Source organism: Aquila chrysaetos, chromosome 5 (genome assembly GCF_900496995.4).
Source record: "Aquila chrysaetos chrysaetos chromosome 5, bAquChr1.4, whole genome shotgun sequence".
NCBI lineage: Eukaryota > Metazoa > Chordata > Aves > Accipitriformes > Accipitridae > Aquila > Aquila chrysaetos.
Window position 1 is genome coordinate 37,827,149 of NC_044008.1, and position 25,267 is coordinate 37,852,415.

The window sequence follows — 25,267 nt, forward strand, 5'->3', positions numbered from 1 at the left end:
AATGGCCTTGGATAAAGCCCGTATTAATAGGACAGATAATGGGTAAATGACTTTCCAAGGTGTGGCCAAAATGAGAATGGCGTGGCTGGGTCATAGTTGTTTTGGAGGAAGGAAGAAAGATATGGCTGTGGTCTGGACAGCAGGGAGAGGAGGAGATTTGGAGCAAGTGAGAGGAAGGGGTGGGGGGGTGACAATGCTGTGGCTGAGAAAGTGGAGTGGAAAGACCTTTAGAAAAATGATTGAGAACTTGACCTTAATATTAGATTTTACACTTGTGGTGGCTACATGATTGCAGTTGTTCAGAGCACAGCAGGGAAATCCTACCTGGCTTATTTTTATATAGAATATGCATAAGATGAAGGCAGTTCATGTCAGCTAAATACCACAGTGGGATCTCTGTGGCTTACAGTGAGGATACAGGCTTTGCAAATTGTGAGCTAATCCACTTCAGAAATACAAAGAACTGGATTTACTGGATGTATGTTTTGAGTGGATCATCTTAACGGATCACAGTTACTTTGCCTTTTTTTTGGAGACTAGTGAGGCTAATTTTGCAGTTTTCGCAAGCTTGTGAATCAAGTCGCTTGATGGAATCTGCTTACTGCTTTTTGATCACAGAACTGCAAGAAGAAAGCAGTATGTGAATTTGAATATCTGGTAGGTTGGATTTTGTTTAAACTAGAAGCTGTGCTGCATGTAGGCACTATGCTTGTCCAGATGTTCAAAAGGTGGTAGCAGATGTTTCATGTAACTTCAGGTCTGGTCTGACTACAGCGGTGTTACGTTCTAAAGCAAGATTGGGGGGAGGGAGGATAGTTAAATCGGAGGAGTTTATGCCAAATTAATCTGATATACATCATCTATAATTTATTTTCGGAGTAGAGAAATGAGTAGATCCTAATCCCCTTGATGTTCAATGAGATGGTTGTTAGAGTGCCATGTGGGGAATGGCTGTACTGAAGAAGTTGAATTATGAGGTTGGAGGAGAATCAGGTAAAAGGGAGGTAACTGCAACTGGGGACGGGTTGCTTGTAAGACCTCCCAAGGGATGGCTTTAGGATACCTCTGCAGTTAATGTTTGTATTATGGACCTTGGAGGATGAATGTGTAGATAAAATTTGCTGAACCAACAGAGTAAGAAATCATGGAAAATTGGGAATATTTTACAGAGAGACCTAGATGATCTTGAAGACCGAGTCGGAATGGGTTGAAGCAACTGAAAAGCAGGATGCCTGTGTTTGGTCGCGAGAAGACTGAATGACCAAGATGACATAGTTGTGCAGGGGGTTTATGTTAAGCTGCAGTACCAGTCAGGGTTGCGTTAATACTCCCTGTCACTGCTAGAAGTAACCTAGCTGGAGAAGAGTGTATTGTTTTGTTTATCAGGGATAAACTGGAACAAGTGAAGGAAGAACAACCAGAGAAATGGAAGGATGATCTCTTGAGGGAAAATTAAAAAACCTTTTTGAGTTTAGCTTGGCAAAGACCTGGTAAATTAGGGTGGGTCTCCTTCAGTACTGAAGTAGACACAGTATTAAGGTGAGGGTTGTGGCACTTTTTTTTTCCACCAGAAACTAAACCTGCAAAAAAGAAGCGCTTCCTGTACTTGCAGGGATTGCCCTGGGTAGTTCATCAGCATCAGACAGGTTTTTTTGTAGCCTTTTCAGCGCTGGGCTCAAGTTACAGGAGATGAACGCAACCCATGCAGCTCCTGGTGCCTTCATTTTAGATGTGCTTTTCCTTAAAGAGTGAGAGTGGATACAGAGGATACTGTATCTGGTGTGATGTTTATAGGAAAGAGCTTTTTAAATTTAGGGGCAACAATGATGCAAGAACAGACTGAAATAGATTTATACAGAAAACTAGAGGACAGTCTGTAATCATCAGAGGAGTGAATTCTGGAAGAGGTTTGCAGCAGAAATAATGAACAAAAGACACAAACTGGTTTTGAGACGGAGCTTGTTTGTTGTTTTGGCAAAGGCAGACCAGTGCGCAATAACATGTGCAAGAATTCAAAGTACTTCCTGACCCTCATGGGCATAATTGTCCATCTACTGGTAACTAGAGATGTTTCACACTTTTTTCCTGTGTGTCTTTTTTGACTTGACCACCCAAAATCCACCGAGGTAGCTAGGAACTTGAATAAAGTACAAAATGTAAACTAAGGACCTCTGAATTTTCTTGCACCTTTGTACTTTTGTTCTCCCCTATTTTTCTTTTTCTGTCACCCTTTATTTGTCCAATAAGAATTTTTCAATGAGTCATGACGTATCCTGTTTACACACCACCTACAGTGGAGTTATTTAAAAGCAATTTTATTGCTGCCTTTTCTTTTTCTTCTTCCTTCCCCCTCTTAAATCAATGCTTTATAATTTATTGGCTAAAACTTGCTAGGAGCTAGTAGGACCACATGTCGCACTGGTAATTTCCCAGCAGCAAAGTAGCAAGCAAGAAAGACAGCAGCCATATCTTTGCTATTTTTCTCTTCCTTCTCCCCTGCCACCCCCCCTGCATGTTCATGTTTTAATTTAGAAAACAAGGGGATTGAAAATCAACAAAAATTCCCTTGGCCCCGTAAAGCACTGCTTTCTCCCCTTCCCAAACCAAGGGTGATTAATGCAGTCCTTAGGTACTAGCGAGGATGGATTTTGCTTTATATGGAAATTTTCCCTCTGGATTTTGTAGAAGCAAAGGGATGGAGGATGTTATGATGAAAACATGTTGTGGGAATGGAGCTCCAGGCAGGGATCGCTGGGACTGCAGACAAAGAGATGAGTGGCAGGATAGGAGTGAGAGCCTGCACCCTGAGGCCAAAACAGAGCATTGGGATGAGGAGGAGGAGAGGCTAGGGAGGAAGAAAAGCTAGGGTGTGGCTCCATGGTCTGCTTAAATCAGTGTGTGATCCACTGCCACACAAGGCGACAATCCCACCCTCTCCTCCTTCCCCACCCACGCTTGTTTGCCTGGCCCTTGTGGTCCTACAGCCCCCTGAGACCAGCTTGGGGGAAGAAGAGAATGAGCACGGGTGCAAACTGGGGGCCAAGACGTGGCTGAGAGCAAGAAGGTGGGGTCAGTTGGAGGCAAAGGCAGAGTCTGTCTCAGGTAGGACGGAAACTGAGGCTGGAAGCTGGTGTCTTCTGGCACCAAGAAGGCGGCTCCTGCTCCCCTCTTCTTCCATGTGGGTATCAATGATGCTGCTAAGGGCAACCTGGGGAATATCAAAAGTGACTGCAGAGCTCTGGGGGTGATGGGCAGGGCATGCTGACACCCAGAGTGACCTTGGCAGGCTGGAGAAATGGGCCAATGGGAACCTCAAAGTTTTAACAAGAAGTGCAGAGTTCTTCCATGCACCAGTATATGCTGGGGGCCACCCTGCTGGAAAGCAGATTTGTAGAAAAGGCCCTGGGGGTCCTGGTAGACACCAAGCTGACCACAAGCCAGCAATATGCCCTTGCTGCAAGGAAGACCAATGGTGTCCAGGCTGCATTAGTGGGAGCATTGCCAGCAGGTCAAGGGAGGTGATCCTTCCCCTCTGCTCAGCACTGGTGAGGCTGCAGCTGGAGAGCCGTGTCCAGTTCTGGGCTCCTCAGTACAAGAGGGACATGGACATACTGGAAAGAGTCTAGCAAAGGGCCACAAAGATGGTGAAGGAGCTGGAGCACCTCACATATGAGGAAAGGCTGAGAAAGCTGGGACTGTTCATCCTGGAGAACAGAATGCTCAGGGGGATCTTACCAATGTGTATCAACACTTGATGGGTAGAGTAAAGAAGATGGAGCCAGCCTCTTTCCAGTGGTGCCCCGTGCCAGGACCAAAGTCAATGGGCACAAGCTGAAACAGAGGAGGTTCTCTCTGAACATAAGGAAACACTTTTTCACTGTAAGGTTGACTGAGTGCTGGCACAGGTTTCCCAGGGAGGTTGCAGAGTCTCCATCCTTGGAGGTGTTCAAAAGCCACCTGGACATGTTCCTGGGCAACTGGCTCTAGGTGGCCCTGCTTGAGCAGGGGGGTTGGGCCAGATGACCTCTGAAGGTCCCTTCCAACCTCAACCATTCTGTGACTGCCCCTTGGGTGGCAGGCACTCATTGGATTGGCATAAACCAGTGATGAAATCACAGGAAACAAGAACCCACTGGTAATGGTGAGGCCTGACAGGCTGTTGGAAGGGGTGAGTGGAGGAGTTTACTGTGTATCTTCCTTCTGGAGCAGGAGCTGAAATCTTTTAGTTGGGATTAGCAAATAAATGATTGGTCAAGTAAGAAGGGAATCGGTGAAAAAGCAAAGTGATTTTTAGCATATGGGAGTTCAGATTTCAATTCACAATGCAGGAGGCAGAGTGATTGGTTGGTGGGTTGACCTTGGCTGGCCACCAGGTGCCCACCTAGCCGCTCTATCACTCCCCCTTCTCAATAGGCCTAGGGGAGAAAATACGACAAAAAGCTTGTGGGTTGAGATAAGGACAGGGAGATTACTTACCAATTACCATCACAGGCAAAACAGACTTGACTTGGGGAAATTAATTTAATTTATTGTCAATTAATTGTAGCAGAGTAGATAGTGAGAAATAAAAAGAAAGCTAACACCTTAAATACCTTCCCACCACCCCTCCCTTCTTCCCAGGCTCAGCTTCACTCCTGACTCTTCTACCTCCTCCCCACCAAGTGGTACAGGGGAATGGGGGTTGTGGTCAGTTTATAACGCTTCATCTCTGCTGCTCCTTCCTCCTCACATTCTTCCCCTGCTCCAGCGTGGGGTCCCTCCCGTGGGAGACAGTCCTTCATGAACTGCTCCAGCACGGGTCCTTTCCATGGGGTGCAGTCCTTCAGGAACAGACTGCTGCAGTGTGGGTCCCCCGTGGGGTCACAGGTCCTGCCAGGAGCCTGCTCCAGTGCAGGCTGTCCACGGGCTGCAGCTTCCTTCAGGGGACATCCACTGTGGACCTCCATGGGTTAGAGCGGGACAACCTGCGTCACCATGGTATTCATGACAGTCTGCAGGCGAATCTCTGCTCTGGTGCCTGGAGCACCTCCTTCTTCACCAGCCTTGGTGTCTGCAGGGCTGTTTTTCTTGCATCTTCTCACTCCTCTATTGCAGCTGCTGCACAGCATTTTTTACCCTTTCTTAAATACGCTATCACAGAGGCACTACCCTCATTGCTGATGGGCTCGGCTTTGGCCAGCAACAGGTCCATCTTGGAGCTGGCTGGAGCTGGCTCTGTCTGATGTGGTGGCAGCTTCTGGTGTCTTCTCACAGAGGCCACCCCTGCAGACCGCCGCTACCAAAACCTTGCCACGTAAACCCAGTACAGTGGGTCAGAAGAAAAGGTGTGGAAACTGAAATTCTTGAAATTACAGCTGAGGTCATAAAGAGAAAAGAGCTACAGACTGACAAAATTCAGAATTAAGCTTATTTGATGCAACGTTGTCTAAGATCCGTGATGCTAGTGGTTTTTTCCATTCCACTTTGTTTCCTAAAACTCAAGTTTCTAGGTCTACACTGACACTTTAACCAGGGATTTTTCCACGTACACAAAAATGTATTTTGCACTTATTGAACAACCTTTATTTCCAGGGAATAAGGTTTTAGTTGAATGCTTTATTTTATTGAGGCTTAAGCAACCTGGTGTCTTGGGGTGATTTAGATGTGTGTGTGTGTGTAGGAGTCCGTCTTGGTGAAGGTCTGAGGAGGATGCTCAGGTTTGGGAGCATTGGGTAGCGAGCGAGGTGTGGGAATACAAATGAGAGTGAACAAGGTCGACAGGAGCAGGTGGGATGCAGTGGTGAGGCTGAGGATGAATAGATGTGAGGGGAGAGGGGGAATAAGCTGGACATAGCAGAAGAGAGGATGGATGGGAGAAGTTTTGGATTGAAGGGCGTCTTGTGGTCCTGTCCTTTAGGCTGAAGGCCAAGCAGACTCCCTCAGTGGCATTGGCTGCTTAGGCTGACATCTTAAAATAGGCAACTATAACCAAGGAAATAAAACTATCTTTGCTGTGCTTGGGTATGACAATGTAAGAGTGTATAGGAGTTAATTAGGATAAAACATCTACATTAGGACTGGACTTGACATGTATTCTGTCACTGAAACTTGAATGCACTGGTTTTAGGGTATCAGTTGGGTTCTAGATTTTTCTTCTTCAAATTAATAATCTTGAGTTTCTGTTGTAGGGTTTTTTTTCATCTATAAATTGAACATGGTAATGCAATGATGCCTATTCATTTAAAGAGAGCCTGGACAGGAGTATAGTTTAGTTACCACAATGACAGTAAAAGACATTTTCTGCTTACCACTTCTCCTCACATTGGTAAAATTTTGTGTAGCAGCACTGTAACCTGGATGGTTGAAACAAACCAAGTCAAAAATAATCCTCCAAGCATCTGGACCTTGACTGTAGCGTGGCCCAGCTAACAGTCGTACCAGTGAGAGGTGGGGAAGGGGAGCACAGAGTTGCAGAGATGAAGGTGTTGAGACCAGCTGTGCTGCCAGAGCCAGCACATCATGCTGCTACACACTGGAGCATCTATGCTGAAGAATGCAGGTTGCTGGCATTTATCCCAGTGAGGCAGCAAGTGAAAGCTAATGTGAAGTTAAAGGTTAACTTTAAGTAGTAATTTGCCATTATTGGTTTTTTTTATAGCAGAAACATCCTGCTAATCTCTAACTGCCTGTGATCCCTCGGCTGCAGAAGTATCAGCAGCCCCTGCAGCTCTGCCTGAAGTAGAAAAATTAAAGCTTGCAAAAGGCTGGATTTGGGAAGAACGGGGGCTTTGGGCACTGCTGATGGGGGATTTTTGGTTTGAATATGTAAAGGACAAGTGTTCTTTAAAACATTTACATTCCGAAAATATAATTTCTGTTCCCTTCTAACTGTTTCACTTTGAGTCTTAGTAATTTATGTATGTATTTATTTTAATTTGGAGATTGTTAGGCTTGTGAATCTTTTCCTCTTTCATAGCCCTGATCCCATGCTTTAGGGTCAGTGCAGCCCTGTGTTTTTAGCTGAAGCTGAAGCTACATGATGATCATATCAAGGAGGACCCTTATAGTCTGGGGGCATCTCTTAAATAGACGTGAACTTCGTCAACATCACTTGACTCTCTATAATAGCAAAGAGACTCTAAAACCAATGTAAAGTTTCTTTGCTTGTGCTGAAGCTGGTTCCCTTTCCGCTTGCGCATTGCAAGTAAGTGAAAGCAAAGAGTTTTGTGCCTCGAGTTCATCTTTCAGTGGTACGTTGATGGGGATCGTGCCCTTGCTGCTCACAGGCTTTATCTGGGTGAGAAAATTGGCCGCAGGAATTCTGTGGTGATGCCTGCATGGGAGAAGATGGGAGCTTGTTCTGACTCTCTGATCCGGGGTGCTTTGCACCGCCCACGGTTAGAAGAAAACACACTCATGAATGGATCAAATATGACACTGAGTTGTGTAGTCAATCCTTTCAATGAAACAGAAAGGTTAACAGAAAGTGCTGCCTCTACACAGGCACTTTCTAGAGCAAAACTGTGTGTTAACTATAAATTTCCTGATTTGCAAACACCTCTGTGGCCACAGGGTTGGGTTTAATAGACAAACTTTTTTTGAGCAGTATGTTTTTTCAACCTTCACTCTACTTCAGTGAATATTTTAATTTTTTTCCCCTTCTGAAGAAGCTAATAAGTAAAAATGGGAATAAAATCAAGTATTCTGAGATGACTGAGCTTCTGAGCATTTTTGTGTGTGTGTATGTGTGTGTGTGAATGAATGTGACTTCTGGAAGAAAAGCCCAAATGAAATGTGGCAGGCAAACCGGAATTAAAAGAAAACTTGTAATAAATAACTCTTGATTAAAGTGTAGGTTATGGGAGTATATGAAGAACACAGACATTACACAACTCAAAATCATATCCTGGTAACATGCTTTAGAAATAACTGACTAATGAATGTCTCAAATTGCTGCCAGACTTCTTTGAAAAGTCATGGAAAACTAGGAGAGAGATAAAAATGCGACATCTGGAACCAAGTTACAATTTCTCATACAAAGCAGAAGAGTTGCAAAAGAAAAAGCCATTCCGTCTCCAAGATGAAGCCTTTGGTGGGGGAACCCACACGCGGCTGCCCATTCGCTCCTGACAAATGCAGCAGCTCCTGGCATAAAATGGATGAGCATACCCTCCTGTAATAACCCTGTGCAAGATTTCTGGCCTCGCATCTTCTGCAGGTGTTAAGAAAAGGATGAGCATGAGCATAAAGATGCCGGTTATAATTTTTTCCCTCCACTGAACCCCTTTCAGCTTTACTATATTCCTTGGTTGATTCAGTGGAAAAATACAACCTGCCATTTTATTACGCAGTCACTCAGACCTGTATGGTCCTTTTCCAGTTCTTCGTGGTCAGCCCTTATCTGTAACATGCTGAGTTACTGGGTTATGATCATCAATCTTTGCTGTTTCACTGCTTGTTTCCCTTTCCCAGATACTTTAAGACTATTTTGAAAAGCCCAGATCCCAGCAGAACTTCCTGGGGACCTTCCTCCATCAAAGAACCTACTGTTTATTACTTTCTTCTAACCACTTATTTATCCAAGCAAAACCCTTCCTCTCTTATGCTGTGGCAGTTTAGTTTCCTTAAAATCCTTTAGTGAAGGGTGTTGCAAAACCATTTTGGAAATCCAGGTATCCTGACCCATCTGCAGGTCAGATCTTTCTTATCCACATGGTTGACTCCTCTGGAGAGCTCAGAGGGGTTTGTGAAGCAGGAAGGGAGAAGCTGCGTTGACTTTTCCCAAGTACAGAAGTAATGCTGGTTAAAGATGACAGTTTTCCTTATTCTTACTAATTTATCCTTGTGACTCATTGCTTTTCATTTTGTCTGTTTACTCCCTAACTTCTTGACTCTTCCACAAGATGATCTGAACTCGGAGGCTTGGGCTGGTTTTTTTGTCCCCCTGCAGAGTGCGGTGTCAGCGTGGGAATCCTTCCAGCTTCTTCCCCGGCTTCTGCAGACGCAATAAATCCATTTAGCCTTATCCTCACCGAGCCTTGCTTTTTATTCCCATATCGTGTGTACGCACTCTCTGGCAGGCTTCCTGCTCTTGGAGAGCCTGAAGAAGATAATCACTAGTTTTGATGCCTCTTGCTAGCTGTCCCCCAAACTTTCCTGCCCTACGTTAGCATATTTTTGGTCCCTGCTGAGCCTTTCACATAATGAGGGAGGTGACAGGAGCTTGCTGCTCCTCTGCTGTAGCCTGCACATCCCCAGGCAGCAGTGCTCAGGCATGGAGCCTATTAAATATCAGGCGATTTTGGCATATTTTAGATCCAGCACAAGCATACACAGCAGTGAAAATTCAGGTTTTTAACGTGTGCTGATTGCCAGGGTGCCTTTGGGGGCAGTGGGTATGGCATGCTGGGGAGGAAGAGGTGTGCCCCACATTGTCCCTTTGCAAGTTAAAATCGAAACTAAATTGACTTTGACAAGGCAGAATCTGGAGAGAAAACATTTCTCACTAAGCTACAAGGGCAAAGGTGCTTTCAACTTGTGGCTGTGCTGAATCTGCCTTAAATGCTAGGTGGGATCAAAGTGAGAAGAGTCCTGGTTTAACAACACCAGGAAGTTAAATCTCCCATTGCAAATCGAAACCCAGTTAGAAAAAATGCTGTAAAACACAATAAAAATGCTCTGAACATTAATTTCTTCTTGTAGCTCTTATTTGGAATTTTGAGAGAGCTTTGGAGAATTTAAGGTCCCGCTCAGCTCCTTGCAGAGAGGTCCTGGGGGCTTTTCTATTTCCCATTTTCCCATTCCCATTTATATTTCATGGCTCAGACCATGGCTCAGTAGTGCTGTTTTTCTTTGCTGAAATTAGTGGGCTTCTCCAGCATTTAGGGAAGGGCTGAAATACTCTTGAGTTTATTTGAATTGCATTTGGGTGTGTGTATGGGGGTCCTACAATATGGTTTCTTCCACCCATTTCTCTCTTTCCTGGAGAAACCTTTTCTCAGATCATGTGTCCAAGACTTTTGATGTGTTTGGCAATTTCTGCAGTTTCCTCCTTCAAGAGCCTAATTTTTTATTCCCCTCCCCTCCATGAACCTTTTCAGGTTCATCATGGCTTTGCATTTCATTATAAATGATGTTTTCTACTACCTGCAGTGTTTTTGACAGTTCCCTGATGGATGTTATGTAGTGGAGCATCACAGAGATGCTGCATGATATAGAAATGATGTAGAAAATGGACTTGGCCCTTAATTTTATTTTATTTTTTTGTCAGATTCAGGGGCTTCTGTCCCGGGTTTCTACCCTGGTTGCCAGCAGCGAAGTCTGCAGGATTTGGTTTGGTCTGTCTATGTGAGCACATGCAACATTAAAAGCTTTGACCATGTAGACATAGCCTCTGGTACAACTTCTCACCATCTTTCATCTAATGAGCCCTGTAACCTTCTTTAACTGTAGCGGAAGAAATTATGTAGTTAAATTACCTGATTTGATAATCCAAAATTAGCTGTTTGCTGTAGTTCATTCGTAAGCTAGAGTTAGGAGCAGAGGAGTAATTTTGCATGGGTTTATTAATGACAGAAGAGAGTTTGAGCTCCTACAGGGCTCTAGGCTGGAGGCCTGGTATCTGCTCCAGCTCTACTCCTGCTTAGGCATCAAGTAATGTGTATCCTACAGAGGATGAGTAGCTGCTCCTGGGCTTTGAAGGAGTACAGAAGAGTCGAGACACCTGTGAAAGGGAGCAGAGGTTTGACAGCTGTTGAAACTGGGACATGAACGTCCACATAAAAAACTTTATATGTCAAGTAAATGATGCTTCTTCTGCAAAGCGGTATTGATAGTAAGTGTGGCCCTTCTAAGGGTAGGGAAAAAAAATGGATTTCATAAAGGTTGCAGAAACGGGGAGAGAAAGAGCCTTTGCATCATTTCTAGTTATCAAGAAGTTTCTATAAGGGTATCATAGCACACGTGGTTTGTGGTCTTTGAAAGTTCAGATTTCATCTGGTCCCAAGAAATTTTGCAAGAGACACGGGTGTGGTTTTGGTGGGGAAGGCTGCTGCACGTCAGGACTGCACTGCATTCAGCAGTAAGGGTTTCAAGTCGGGGTATAATGGAGTTTTCCTGCTTTTTGGGTGTGATTTTGGTGCAGGGCAGGGGCTTCTTTATAAAAATGCTTTCCTTCCCAAGTGCCTTAATGCGGAAATGAAAGCAGTGGCTAAGCAGAACATCTTCAGAGCTAAGAGGTGAAAGATTTTGTTTTCCTTTTTTGGGGGGAGAAAAAGGAAATAAACCACAGAGGATGTGGTTTAAGAATGGATACTGTCATCGGGAGTGGCTAATTGTGGAAGTTGTTAGGCTTGTTGTGGAAAAAGAGGATAAAGAGGCTAGCCAAAGAGCTTCGTAGAGTTAATGCTAATACTAGAGGAATGTGCTGGAGCTTTCTCTAAACCTGAAAGTTTTCTAGGGTGAATTGGGGGGGTGGGGGGAAGCAAATAGAAAATAACTAACTGATATAACCTTTCTTTCATCAGACATGTCAAGTGTGCCAGATGATGCTGCCCAACCAGTGCAGTTACTGCGCTCACCAGAGGATCCACGCTCACAAGTCTCCGTACTGCTGCCCGGAGTGCGGAGCCGTCTGCCGCTCTGCCTATTTCCAGACTCACGTCAAGGAGAACTGCCTGCATTACTCCCGCAAAGTCGGATTCAGGTTTGTGCAGCTCCAGAGGATCCATGCCAAGATGGCGAGAGGGAATGGGAAACTGGGATTTAGTTCTTTGGAAATATGTCTTCCTTACAGCAGAAACGAAAGAGGATGTAGCCCCAGCCTGGTGTAGTTTTCTGCATGACAAAACACATTTGAAATGGGGAATTACTAAATGGATTTAAGAGGAGGTTTCTGAGAGCAGAAATGATTTTGAGGCAACTTTAAGCTGAAAGACACTTGTGTTGAATTCAAGTTGCAGGATGTTTGTTTACAGCAAAAAGATTGCAGATCTTAATCCTCTAAATCTCTAAGGTTTGAACTTACATTTATGTCAGTTATAATGGACTGAGGGATGTGTGTCTTCACGAGAAGGGCATAGATTATTTTCTTGTGTGCTCCTACAACTCTCCAAACACTTCTCATGAACTGAGACAGATGGAGGAAGGCTCCCAAGGTTCTGGATGCAGTGGTGTGTATGTGTGTACGTGGTCTTTTCTCCAAACAAAATGATTGCTTTAATAGAAGACATTACTTTTCCATACAAGCCTTTCCTCCTTGGAATGTTTAGATCACCTCAGCTGCAGCACGGCTCTGGAGACACAGATGATTTGCTTGGGAGTTGAAACTAGGTGACCTTTTAAGATTCCTTAAAGTTCTGTTTTTTCTCCAATTGCCATCAAATACTTTGAAATTTAAATTGGCTAAGGCAATTTCTGTTCTTAGAGCTGTTCTTTTAAGATGTCTGCAAATTCAGGAAGCCTCCACCATGTGGTTTGTTCTGAAGTCATACTTAGGTTTTCAAGGGCTTTTTCTTTCTACTGTGAAGACAAGAGACATGTAACAAACTGATTCTGAATTTAATTATATACAGATAAGTTTTTTTTATGTGGGATGTGATTTGAGGGGGCACAGCCCACAACAAAGAATTAATTCCATTGCAAATTAAATGGCTGTGATACCCAGGCTGTTTGAAAATGAGTTAATCTGAGAGGAGGAGGAAAGCTGGAAAAAAATGTTTTCCCTGAGATGGAAAAATGGGAATGGAGTAGACGTCAGAAAACTAACCACGGGTTTGGTGCAGTTCTTTGGACTTCACTGGCACCTGAGAATCCCAAATGCAGGCACAACTTCATTGCGCTGAGCTGCTTGTGCAGCATCCCCATCCCCATCAATGCCTCGATCAATAATGTGTCACAGGGTTACGCTGGCCTGAGCTGCATTATATAGGAAGCTCAGTCTTTTAGCAGTGATCCAGTGCAAGTCCTTTCTCTTCTATTTCCAACTGATGGGCTCACAGTGTACAGCAGAGCTTGGTCCTGACTCTTAAGTGTATGACCTGGCATTTTTTAAAAACATTATTAATTCCAGATGTATTACAGTAATATCTTTATGATGCCTTAATCCTTGTCAGCAACAAGAGCTTCCATCCGTCTACAGACCTCATTAGCAAATATCTGCTTTCTGTGCCAGGGACATTAATGAAGATCTAAACTAAGACAGAGCTCAGGAATGATACTTACGGATTTTTTAGCTTTATCCAGCTTCTTGAGAAGCTAAATTTCTTTAACTTCTCCTCTAATTCGCATCTGATCAAGCTCATCTGTGAAAACTGAGTCCACCAGACAGGTGAACTTCTAGCTGTGCCATCCTTGTTATCCTGCCTGTCTCTGCTGTGGGGTTGATGTCATTGGCATTATTGAAAACAGAAGAAATAAATTTTAGTTGCAGAATTGTATCTAGATAATCCATGGCATCTACCCTGTGGTCACGTAGCAACTTCACTTTTTTTCTTTCACTTTTGTTACTTGCAGACCTGAAAAGCCAAGGAGTTCTTTTAAATCCTTCCCAGGATCAGCTCAACTTTTGCTGCTTCTCACTATAGCCCTGTTTTTCTTGAATTACTGATGCATAAGTTTGGTTTTGGTTTTGTGATCAGTCCTTATTCTGTCTCCTTTTCTGCTAATACCCCAATGCCTTCAATTACGTTTGGAGTAAGGTTGTTTTATTTGGGTTTTAGTCATGGCTAGTGATTGCACTGAAAATGAGAAAGGTCTTGTGCAGTTAAAAATTGAAATCAACAGGCCTGTCTTAAATGCTCCTTTCCACTTGGCTCCAAGTGTCACCTCCCCACCTTTTCCAAGCACCTTCCAGATGTCCCCACTGATGTGGGACTTGTTTCCCTGCTTTTCCTGCTCGGTGCCATCGGGAGAGTTGAGGGGCTGGAAGGTGACAGCATAGGAAGTGTTCAGAGGGTTAAGACAACATCTTGTAGCTTTATATTCTCTCACAGGATGCTTTCCAAGACTTTTACGCCACCCCTCCTTGCCCTGAGGCTATCTGAGAGTCTTCTCTTGCAAATTATTCCCCTGTGCTGGGGAGATGATAGCAGAATTTGCAATTTGCAGAAATTACATGGCAAGCTTCCGACATCCTCCATCCACTTTGTTCTGCTAATTAGTTTACTTTATCAAACTTTGTCCTTCTGACACTAGGATTCTTGATTACGAAGTGGCTGTTATTTAAACTTCCATTTACTGTAAATTAAATTAACTTGTGATCATTTGACCCTGAGTTAGTACTTATTTCATCCCTAGTTCTAAATGAAGTACTTGCTGAAACTGAGTGTAACGCAGAACCATATCTTGTTAGTTCAGGGAGTGTTTGTAGAAGAAGCCCGTTGGATATTCCTAGATGTACCAGCCAGACCTCACTGTGAGGATTAGCGTTTGTTCTTCCATTTATACTTGGGGAATTTATTCTTCCATAATAACACAGTTCCTGGTGTTACTATACCAGAAAGTCTCTCTCCCCATCGCACGTGAGTGAGGATCAGGCTTGAAGGCAGACCTACCCAAACAGAATGTTTTCATGCTTCCCCAAAGATGACACCAGCTGTTATCACCACTTCCCTCTCTAAATTTAAGAAAACAGCATTTCTGTGTATATTTTGGGGAGAGAGGGTTTGGGTCCTTCGGGCTGGCTTCTGCCTAATGATCTTTTGAAGTGTAACTTCAAAGTGCAGGCTTGTTCCCTAAATGCTGTTGGGAGGCTCGTTTGGAGGGAAGGATAATCTAGCGGCTTGTTTGTTTTTGATACGGGCTTGGAGCTCTTCCAGTTGCTTGATAGCTGTGGTCCATCTGCAACAGCAGCATCCGTGCCGCAACACTGCTGAACGCACAAACCCTAATAGCACCACAGGCAAACAGCAGACCTCAGAACAAAGGAAAAAAAAATATTTATAAAGCAGCTTAACTCCAGGCTTGCTGGAGGAAGTTATCCTTTGTGTGTCTCTCACATCCTACTAGCCCAAGCGCTGGCCCCCTGGATCACCTGGCTGAGCTTCTCCGCTCTAATGGTCTGTACGTGCAGCGCTGGCTTAAGTGGAGATCGGCCATTAGTCATTTTGACTGAATCTTCTTAGGAGATGCTGTTCTGGTCCCGGATCAGCGTAGGTGCTCCTATGGGGATGGTAAACCCCGCAGCTGGTGTGGCTGAGGCAGGTGAGGGCAGGTGTCTGCATCCTCATGTGCCCTTGTAGTGTTGGTGTGTGGCTTCTCTTGGAGGACAGCAGGCAGGTGGGTTCTCACAGGGAGTATTAAATATAGTAAGGCTGCTGGTCGTTGCCGTCTTGGGGGAGTATCAGGCAAGGCCTGTTGCAGGTGTGCACTGGGGGGAGAGGCAGGCTGGGAGCAGCGAGGTGGCCCTGGCTCTCGTCCTGGCCCCAGGTCTGTGTTTTCAGCTGCTGAGAAGAACCCTCCGGCTCCACATACAACCTCTGCTTCTTCCTCTCTCTCCTCCTGGAGCATCCACCCAACTTCCAGACAAGCACTTTCCAGGCAGCACCTGTGTCTTAATGATTTTAATGAGCTTAATCAGCTCCTTGGGTGTTTCTGTTGCTGTTTTCAGTATCTTTGCTGTTGCTGTCATTATTTTCTAGTGCTTAGTGGAGTATGAGAAGCAATTGTACAGGGTTACTGAAGATTTCCTAGCTGCATATTCTTTTTATTTTTATTTTGTACTGGAGACTAACTGGTATTTATGCTGCTTATTGCTACCCGGACATCTCCTCAGACACTTTTACTTTTTTTCTTCACTTGTATCTGTGGTGCAATTGGCTTTCATAGATACAGGACTGGCATTTTGCTGAACCACATCTACCTTTATTCTTTCTGGGTTGTTTTAGTCTCTGAAGGCTTCTTTTACACATCTTGTTTGCTTGTCGCTAACATCTAGTTGTGAGACCTGCCCAGCTTGTGAATTCCTGTATTGCATTCCTCCCTTACTCTTCCATGTTGCTGTTGAAGAGACTAAACGAGGACCTGCTGTAGCCTGGTGCTTGCCTCCATCTGCGCCACTTTGTGTGTGTGTTGGAATCAACACTGTGGCTGTAACTCGGCGCTTTCTTTGTGCATCCCCCAGGTGCATCCATTGTGGAGTTGTCTTCATGACCCTCGCCATGCTGAAAGTGCACATCCACGAGAAACACTGCGAAGTCTTCCACAAGTGTTCTTTTTGCCCGATGGCCTTCAAGTCAGCTGACAGCACCACGGCTCACATGACCAGCCAGCACCCAGCAGAGCCTCACAAGACTACTCAGTAAGTATTTTGGGTTTATCTCTTCTTCTCCTTTGCTCCAGGATTCCCCCTTTCCCTCCCAATTTTTTTCTTTTTTTGCTTTCTGTCTTCATATGACAAGATCTGCCACTTTGTCTGCTGGCAGGGGGTCCATTGCTAGCCACAGCGTGCTCTCCTTGGTAGGAACATGGTCTTCTGTGTAGGAGGAGAGGAGTTTGGGCAGGGAAGAGCTGAACATCCATCAAAGGAACTTAATTGTCGCCTCTTTGTCCGGCAGGACCCCCAGTGGCACCTCTTGGTAGATGGCTCCAGGGCCTCTGGCACTCGAAGAGGAACGTTACTCCATGCAGTGTTGCCCCCAAAAATCACCAGAGAAACCTCCTATTTTTTCCACTCTGTAGCTTTCCCCTTCAAGGCTTGAGCTAGTGCTGAAAATGTGTGCTATAAGGGAGGAACTATGGAAAGGTGGGATTGAAAGTAATGTGTAGCTAGCTAGTATACTTTCGAGTTTGCTCCCATCTGTCTGCACTTACCAACACACACACGTAGGTAGTTATGCATATGCATAGAAGTAAACTTATTTTTAGAAAGCTGTGGTATGTGCCTGAGGCATTTTGTTGTTCTTCCCAGTTGACTTAATGGTTCAGTTGTCCACGTGGGTGTGTGTTGACAATACATTGAGAGCACAGCCCTCCTCAGAAGCTCATGCCTTTCTGAAGTTGCTGAGATAACTTTTTCCACTGTCTTCTGAAGATAACTAACGAAGAGAGACTCAGTTTGCTTTTTTTAATTGTTCTAGGGTGATCTACAAATGCTCTTGCGAGACAGTCTTTAACAAGAAGAAGCTGCTCCAAGAGCACTTCCAGCAGAACACCAACAAGTTGTTAGTGGGCGTATTTAAGTGCCCACAGTGTCAGCTGGTGTATATGCAGAAACAGCAGTTAATGCAGCACGTTAAGGTAGGTAAATCCCACCACTTATTGATACAAGGTCCTATTTTTTGAGTTCACAGAGAGTTTACATCACCTGTGTGATGAAAATCAGTTGAAGAAGTGGAAGGTTCTTGAGGAATATATTAGTGGAAAAATAGACTACAATGATTTACAGTATTATCTGGAAATATCAGTGGAGCTTTTTGTGTTAGTTGGTAATAAGGCAGGCAGTTACTCTCATCTATATGTAATTTAACCTTATGACAAAGGCTTGTTTTCTACAAGTAAATCTTTTTGATTTTTAACTGTTCTATATTAAACCCAAGGAAGCAATTAAACCGGAGCGGGAGCTTTGTCTTTGGTTGGGAGACAGGGAGAAGTATTCTCTGCCCACAATGTTGCTCAATTTATATAAGAAAACTGAATTTTCCTCTTCTGGGTGCTCATCAAGAGAGCTTTGGCCCCTTTGCTGCTGCCTCAGAGGGAGGCTGCATGGCCTTTAACGCCCAGCTTCCCTGGCTGCTCCACTTCCCTGCAGAACCGCCCCAGATTGCAAGAGGGGAGTGATTGCCAGAAGTAATTGCCCTGGAGGTACCAGCCTTCGGGAGGTGGGACCCCTGCCTTGTGTGCCTCCATGCTGGCACCACTCAGGCTGCTCCAGAAGATGGTCTGAAATGGATAGTCGTGTGCAACCCCAAAAGTTGGTAGAAGTGGTTGTCTGGAGAGGGCTTCAAACCTGCCCTCCCTCAGTAACGGCTCATACTGCAATAAGCACTGCAATAATCTCACAATCATTCATCACTCTTATACATATGAAAAGCCGGTTATTGTCCATTTGGTGGTTTCTAGCGGGATAAGCGTGTGAGGACTTGCAGATCTGATTATCCCATAAATATTCGAGCGCTGCATTTTTCTGTTGTCTTAGTCAGTGTATTTCTATGTACAGTGTCTAACAACACTGCCGTGGAAATCCTCTCAGATTTCTTGGTGGCATTCTGAAGAAAGAGCTTGCAAAGTCTTATTTCCCTTTGGTTAGGGAAAAAAGTGACACTTTTTTTCATCAGTGACTTTATTTTGTTTATACTTACACTTAAAAAGCAAGAAGATTCATTAGCTCACTCCTAAAAGCAAAACCCATTCAAAACTACTTCTTTGCTCTCTCCCCCATGTCTTTAACTTGCAAATCTGGAAATGCTTTGCATGCAGTAATGAATTAAAATTTTAAGCCCTCCTATGAAGTTGATGATTGCTAATCTTGCTGTATTATAGCTAGGAAAATAGAGTTGAGATTAAGGCTGGGACCTTCAAAGAGGCATTCAGCCCCAATGCTGAAAGACAGGCTTGAGTTGAGGTACACAACTTGTTGTGGCTTATTTGCAAATCCCACCCCCAGGGACCTGCCTGCAGCAGTTTGTGCACCAGCACCCTGACATCTCCACTACAAAACTTTTGTCTTTTAACCACGAAGCTGTATTTGGCCATCAACAGGTCTTTGAGATGGTAATTGAAGAAGGCTTTTTGGCTGTGGCAGGGTAGTAATTGCACCAACCCATCTCCTCTCCTATCAGATCCTGCTCCTTCGTGCAACGTAGAGTTTATTGGAGGTGCTGTCTAATCTGTGCCTACATGCAAAATCAAGAAACCGTGTGCCTTCTCATCTTTCCTGGCTTTCTGTTGTTAAAGTGTAAGAGCAGGAGTTAGAAGGTCTGGTTCCTGTTATTGATTCTGCAGAGAAGTCAGTTCATTTTTCTGCACTGCTTTTTCTTTCCCCCCAGTGGTGTAATAACAGGAGAAATGGAGTAATGGGTACTAATGTACTCTTTGCTCAGAAAACACTCTTGAGACTTCCAGATAGGGAGAAAGGTGAACTCTTTGGTGTTACCCTAAATAGCTGGGCAATGCTGTGGAGCAGCTGTCATTGCATGAAAGAGCTTCTGCGGACATCAGCTGGATCAGGTGCAAAGCACACAGGCTTCTCAGATGAGACCTTGTGTTTTGAAGTTTGTTTGGTGTCTAACCCACAGAAAGACTTCCAAAGGCCTGGGGCCTTCATGTGTTGAAACTTTACCCGTTATTAATTACTGTGCACAATTAAACCTCTAAATTATCCTTTTGTGTGGATGAACTGTTGTTGTTCCTAGGGGAGTTTCTTGAGGTTTCTTTGGTATGTTGCTATTTTACTTGCTTTTGCTTTCCCACAGCTCTTTGTTTCTGGATTATTTTCTTTGCGTTCAATTTTCTTTGTTAAAATAACTTTTGGGGGGACTTTGGATTTTGGCCTGTTGAACAACCAAAGAGCCTGGAGATGTATTCCTTATAAGGCTGGTTTCTGGCTTTATGCTTGCTTTTATTTGTCCCGAGCAAAGTTTTGAACCATGAAAATGTAAATAGCAATAGAGGGTGTGGAATTGAAGAAAGTAAGGTTGGAGAAACTGAGAGGTTGTCTCTTCCTGTCCCTTGAGCAAAGACGAAGTGGCTTTGGAGCCCCCAAGATAACAGCAAACATTTCATTCAGAGCTCTGTGTTTTTAGAGCTTAGGCTCTTGAAATAATGACAATTAACATTTCTCTTCCATTACATCTTCCCTGTTTAACCAGAGTTCTCAGAGCTCATCCAAAATGTTAAACAGGCAGAACCAAGGAGCTGCTGTTGTCATGCAGGAAACATAAATAGAAGCTTCATGTTTCTTGGGAAAATCTCTTGCTGGGGAAAGCACTGCAGCCAGCTTCAAGGGGAAATGGGAAGATATGCGGGAGCATGACATCAACACATTGTTTTCAGGGGTGGGGGGCTTAAATTATTTATTTAAATAATAAATGTTATTTATTTATTAATAAAGGTGTATAATATGAATTACATATAATAAAGGTGTATAATATGAATTACATATAAATGTTATGTGTGATTCCATTATTATTGTTATCCAGGGTGTTCATGGAGTCCCACAAAATCCTGAGGAGCTCTCAAACTTTCGACAGAAATCTGAGAAGGCATCAAGGAACCAGGTTCATACCTCACCAAAGGAGCTGTCGGTAGCCAATGGGACTTCCCACTCCCCTCTGCCGAGGAAGGACATGAGGGTGGAAGGACACAATCCCGAATCCAAGTCCAGACTGAGAAGAACTGGTTGGACTTGCAAGGAATGTTCACAGTGGATCCCCGATCGGGAAACCTATGTGTCCCACATGAAGAGAAGTCATGGAAGGGTAAGGACTCAGATGAAACACTTCAACTAGGTAACAAGATATTTTTAGCAAAAAAGTCTGACAATCGTTAATATTTGGGGCTAAAAGAAACTGAGAATCTGTTTGCCAGCTCACTGAGGAGTAAACTCAAGGCCAGAACAAAAAACGTGATGTAGCCTGTTGCAAGCACACTTTCTGTCCTTGAAAGTATACTCTAAAACCTGCATACCTCATCCTCTTTGCTGTTCCTTCTCCCACTGCATCTAATGTCAGGCTTCCTCTTCGACTCATCTGGGTAAGTGGATGGAAAGTCATGTCTTCTCCAGTTGCTGGTTCAACAGTCTGATCTAAACTATCTACACTCAAAGTTACAGAAGGACATACAGTTCCTCTACATGATGTATTGTTTGGTAGATATCACTACATCTAACTGGGAAGAGTAACAGATTGATGCAGTGCACAGAGCTATCATTATAAGAACTGTAACTCTCCATATTGTTGGTTTCATCCAGCTCAAGCCTTGTGTTGCCTTGACCTACTTCTGTCAAGCTAATCCTTGCTCGCTGGCAGAACATAGGCCAAGGTGCTGTGTGCAGCCAGATTTCTTAGTACTTTGGCATCAGGACTTCTTGTTTGATATACTGAGTCACCCTTCTGGAGTCCCATGAGCAGAGGCTGTGGAAATCTAGATCATGGCCTCTGATTCCTTCTAGCTTGACTTGGGGAGTGCTGGATTGTCACATTTCATAAGTATCAAGAGAAGATGGGGGCAGGGTGAGAATGCTGGATTTTTCCCATTTGAATTCTACAGAAGTAGGAAATCTGCCAAATATTTAAGTTCAATACATATGTATATTCATTAAACAAGTCTAAGAAGATTTTAAATGGAATGCATGCAGGTTATACGAAGGACTGTAGAAAAAGGAAGAGGCTACTTACGGGGCAGAGTTGCGTAGGGGGATGTGGATATCATACATGGATAGCAAGCGGGACTATGTGATGCTCTTTAACATCTTGCCCTTCTATTGTGTGGAATTAGGAGGAGAGAGAAGGGTAAGTGAACTTGTACTTCACACTGGGGTCCTGCCTTCTTCTGGGGCAGAAGGGACCTTCCACTGAATTAATTCTGCAGAGGGTCCTGTAGTGAAATGAGCCCACAGGAGAAGCAGCTAATGCAATTCCTATTAAAAAATAATAATAAAATAAAGCATGTGCTTTAACTAGTCCTGGTTTTTATAAGACCAGTGCTGGTATTAGGCAACTGTTGGGCTGAGTATAAGTGGGACACCAAAATCTCAGTGATCTTTATCAGTGGAAGAGGGATTTTTTGCACCTGAGAGGTAAGGTCCAGATGAAAGAGTGTGGGTATGTTAGAATCCAGTCAGTGCCTTCCATCTCCCTGTTATTAAAAGATATTTCTGTTCTTCTGCTAGTCTATGAAGAGATATCCCTGTCGACAGTGTGAACGCTCATTTAATGCCTCCAACAGTCTGCGTAGACACATCCGCAATAATCACGACACAGCAAAGAAAGTTTATACTTGCTGGTATGTACTGAACACCACTTTTCAAATTTGTTTTCAATGACAGGCTAATCGTTCAAGTTAGGAAGCCCTTTGTAATACATCGTGTCTGCTCCTATCTACTCCAGGCTATAAGTTACTGAGGGAAAGTGAGAAGAAGAGTATGTTAAACATGAGAAACTTGGTGGCTAAAATAAGTCTTTGCTTTTGACTGTACAGTGCCCTTTGCAAACTCAGGGTAAGGTTTGATTTGAGATCTGCAGGTGCAAAATGAGAATTATATTGCACACCCTTGTGGAACAGCCAACAAAATATTGGGCTGATCTTTTGCTGCTTCGTGGTTGGTGTAGTTATGCAGCACTCTTGTGCCTTCCCCATGAAAAAAATGGTACAAAAGGTGTGTAAAATCATAACAAACCAGGGCACTCGGATCTTGCCACCACTTTACATAGGCAGAACTGACTGCATAAGCTGCAGGGCAATGGAGATTTAAGCCTGCTGGATTTGCTTGGGAAGACACACCTCAAAGTTGGAAAATGGATTTGGAGACTTCAGACGAGCTATGTAATTCAGCAGTGAATGAAAATTGTTGCTGGTGAACATATTTTAACTGTGAATACAGTCTCAGTTCAGGACAAAGCCCAGTGCTTATGAAACTGCCTCTACAACTGCTGCATTCTCATCTACTGTTGCAGAATAAGTTGTACACTGAGCGACCGTGCAGGCTCGCTTCCTGTCTCATTCTGAGACATCCTTCTGAAACAGAATTCAAGCACATTTGTGTCGGAAGGGAAGTTTGCAGTGTAGGTTGGGGGATTTTTTTAATTTAACTAAAATTTGGGTTTAATGCAAGAGTGTGCTGTCGCTTTACTGCACTTAAGTTATTAAAAGCCTGTCTTGAAGAGTACATCCCGCATGTACTTTATTTCTTTGGACTGCCTAGTGAGCCACAATAGCTTTTAGTAAATGGATGAAGTATTGGCATCACCACTGGGGCCTGATAGGAATACATTTGTGATGCATTTTTCGGCCAGGACTTCTAAACTTCTAAACTAAATCTCTTGTAACTGTGCTCTGACTTGGAACCTCTGGAGAAGATGAAATGTTGGCTCCCAGTACGTTTCATTCTGCTTTAAGTTTGTGGGTGATGGTCTTTGGAGTTATGTGCACCTGATTTGTATAAATCTGTTCTCTCTGGATCAGTTGTTTTTGAAGTGGAGTGTATCAGAATCAAAATGAACATAAGGGCTAGCTGGGAAGAAGGATTCTTATTTGTATAGAAACACCTAACAACCTGGGATGTGCCAGCCTACTGTATGCATTAGCTTGTACAGGCCCTGGAGTCTAGTTTTTCTATTACTTTTCAGAACGACACACAGTTGTGGATCCACAACTTCACCCAAGGGTCCATGGTCATGCCACATTTACAGCAGAGAAGACACAGCTAGAAATTCAAGTGAATTGTGGTTGTGTTTAATTCTCAAGCTTGTAGTTGCTCCTTCTCAAAATCTGTTGATGAAGTCTTAATTGGACAGTGGTTGTGCTCTTTTTAATCATTGTAGTGGGAGACTTACTGAAATCACAGCACTCCTCAAATGAAACCTCTTCCTTGAAGTACTTGTCCCAGCATCTCCCACAGCTGCTTTTTGTTTGGATCCAAGGTCTTCTGTTCTGTCTCCCCTTTGATCCCTCTTAGTTTGTCCAGAGCGCTGTTCTGAAAATCTCCTCTGTGACTGTTGCTCACAAATCCTCCCATCTCTTTGAATTCCTCGTTAGCTCCTTTCTGCGCTCTGTAAGGCATCACATCTCTGCTGCTCCTTTTCTTTTCCTTTGGTTGGTGGTGTCTGTTTTCCTTCTTCCCACCAGGAAGTTTGCATCAGTCTCATCTGTTACTCTCTTCAGGGGTTTTGACACCTTAACTTTGTGTTAACCTTTTCTGGATTTCCACATGAAGCATGAGTAAAAATTGTCATTGATCCGACATTTGAGTATTTTTGCGACTCCAGCATGCTGTCTTGTAGGTGACCTCCCTCTGGCTTCTAATATTTCAAGCTGTGATTTCCCCTTCTCCCTCTGCCCTGCTTAGGTCTCTGCCTTCTGTTAAATTTGTAGGGAGAAACCAGTGATGGAGGACCTCCTTGAACACCCTCCTGCCAAGCTTGTCACTGGAGTAATTCAGGTTAGGAAAGCATCTTTCCCTGCTCACATGAAAAGAATTCTAAATTAGGACAAACTGCAAAATATTCTGATGTTTTGTGTATTTTCTTTAATGATTCACTTGGTATTGTTATGAGAACTTGCTCTTATTTTCCAAGTCTTAAGTACAAACTGTCTGGAACACTTGCTTTTCAACATGCTTATTTTTGATAAATACCACTTAATAACCTTTCATCTTTCCTCCATGAGGGAGAAAAATTCCATCATTATTAAATATTGATTTATCATCTAAGCGGTTCCTGCTAAAAACCAGGAGTATTCAATGAGCACGTCTGCATTTTCACATCATTACTGACTGTTGTTTCATTTCCATCTAGTTACTGGAAGATCAGTAGGAATCTTCTTCTCTGCTTTTAAAAGACGTCTTTGTTGCCCAGAGACACTTCATCTCTATTGCTTTTCATCCCTTGCTGCCTACATTTCAACTGCAATTTGTGCATTTCAGAGAAGTCCAGCGTTTCTTGCCTCAGGGTCGATGCATAGCTGATGGACCTTCCCTGTGTCACGCTGGCAGGCAGCAAAAGAGTACAAAGTCAATCTTGGGTTTCCCAATTGCTAACAGAGACCTCTGTGTACTTCACCATGCTACAGGGGGGGTGGTTTATGTGTCTGAAGCCCTGGCACTTATTTCCAGTAGACCTCGGTCATCTGGGAGTGAAGGTTAACAGATGGCACATCCGCTTCACATCTCCTTTTGAAATGTCAGCCATGCTCTCTGGCAGTTCGTGAATCCTACCAAGTTTTAACATGAATAGTTACATAGAAGTGATGCATTCATGAGTACTTCTGCCTAGGTTATTGTTATTAAAGTTGGAAGTTCAGCAGTTTTGTAAGAATTTGAAGTGTATTAAGACAATACACAGTGTCGTGGATGTGATGCTGCACTGGTGCTTGGGAACACTGGGTGCAGAACCCAGTTCTGCTGCAGGCCTTGTCGGTGTTACACAAGTCATGAGGTCCTTCTGCTCTAGATTTCTCTCAGGGCTAATGTTTTATTATTAAAATGATGATTTGCTGCATATTTTGGTAATCTAACAGTACGTTACTCACCAGTGTCTGTCTCCAATGACACCTGTTGGTTTGGCATATAACAAAGAGCAGTTTGGATGGAAATGAACAGCTGGGCATTTCCTCTAATAAATTTTCTTCCTTTTGT

The 25,267-nt window shown here is 43.7% G+C and overlaps 1 protein-coding gene across 3 annotated transcripts in view; it reads left to right on the forward strand.

Moving 5' to 3' along the window:
* ZNF592 (zinc finger protein 592) overlaps nucleotides 1-25,267 on the forward strand; it is a 39,350-nt gene that overhangs the window by 10,521 nt on the left and 3,562 nt on the right. Inside the window, exons 4-9 of one of the 3 annotated variants that reach the window (XM_041123997.1) lie at nucleotides 11,505-11,683; nucleotides 16,100-16,276; nucleotides 17,055-17,214; nucleotides 20,115-20,393; nucleotides 21,806-21,918; nucleotides 24,007-25,267. In XM_041123997.1, the coding sequence (XP_040979931.1) occupies nucleotides 11,505-11,683; nucleotides 16,100-16,276; nucleotides 17,055-17,214; nucleotides 20,115-20,393; nucleotides 21,806-21,918; nucleotides 24,007-24,121 (1,023 nt within the window). In that variant the 3' untranslated portion in view covers nucleotides 24,122-25,267. Of the gene's footprint in view, nucleotides 1-6,656; nucleotides 6,743-11,504; nucleotides 11,684-16,099; nucleotides 16,277-17,054; nucleotides 17,215-20,114; nucleotides 20,394-21,805; nucleotides 21,919-24,006 lie in introns of those variants that run through there. The other 2 variants (XM_041123998.1, XM_030014764.2) reach the window with 2 other exon arrangements.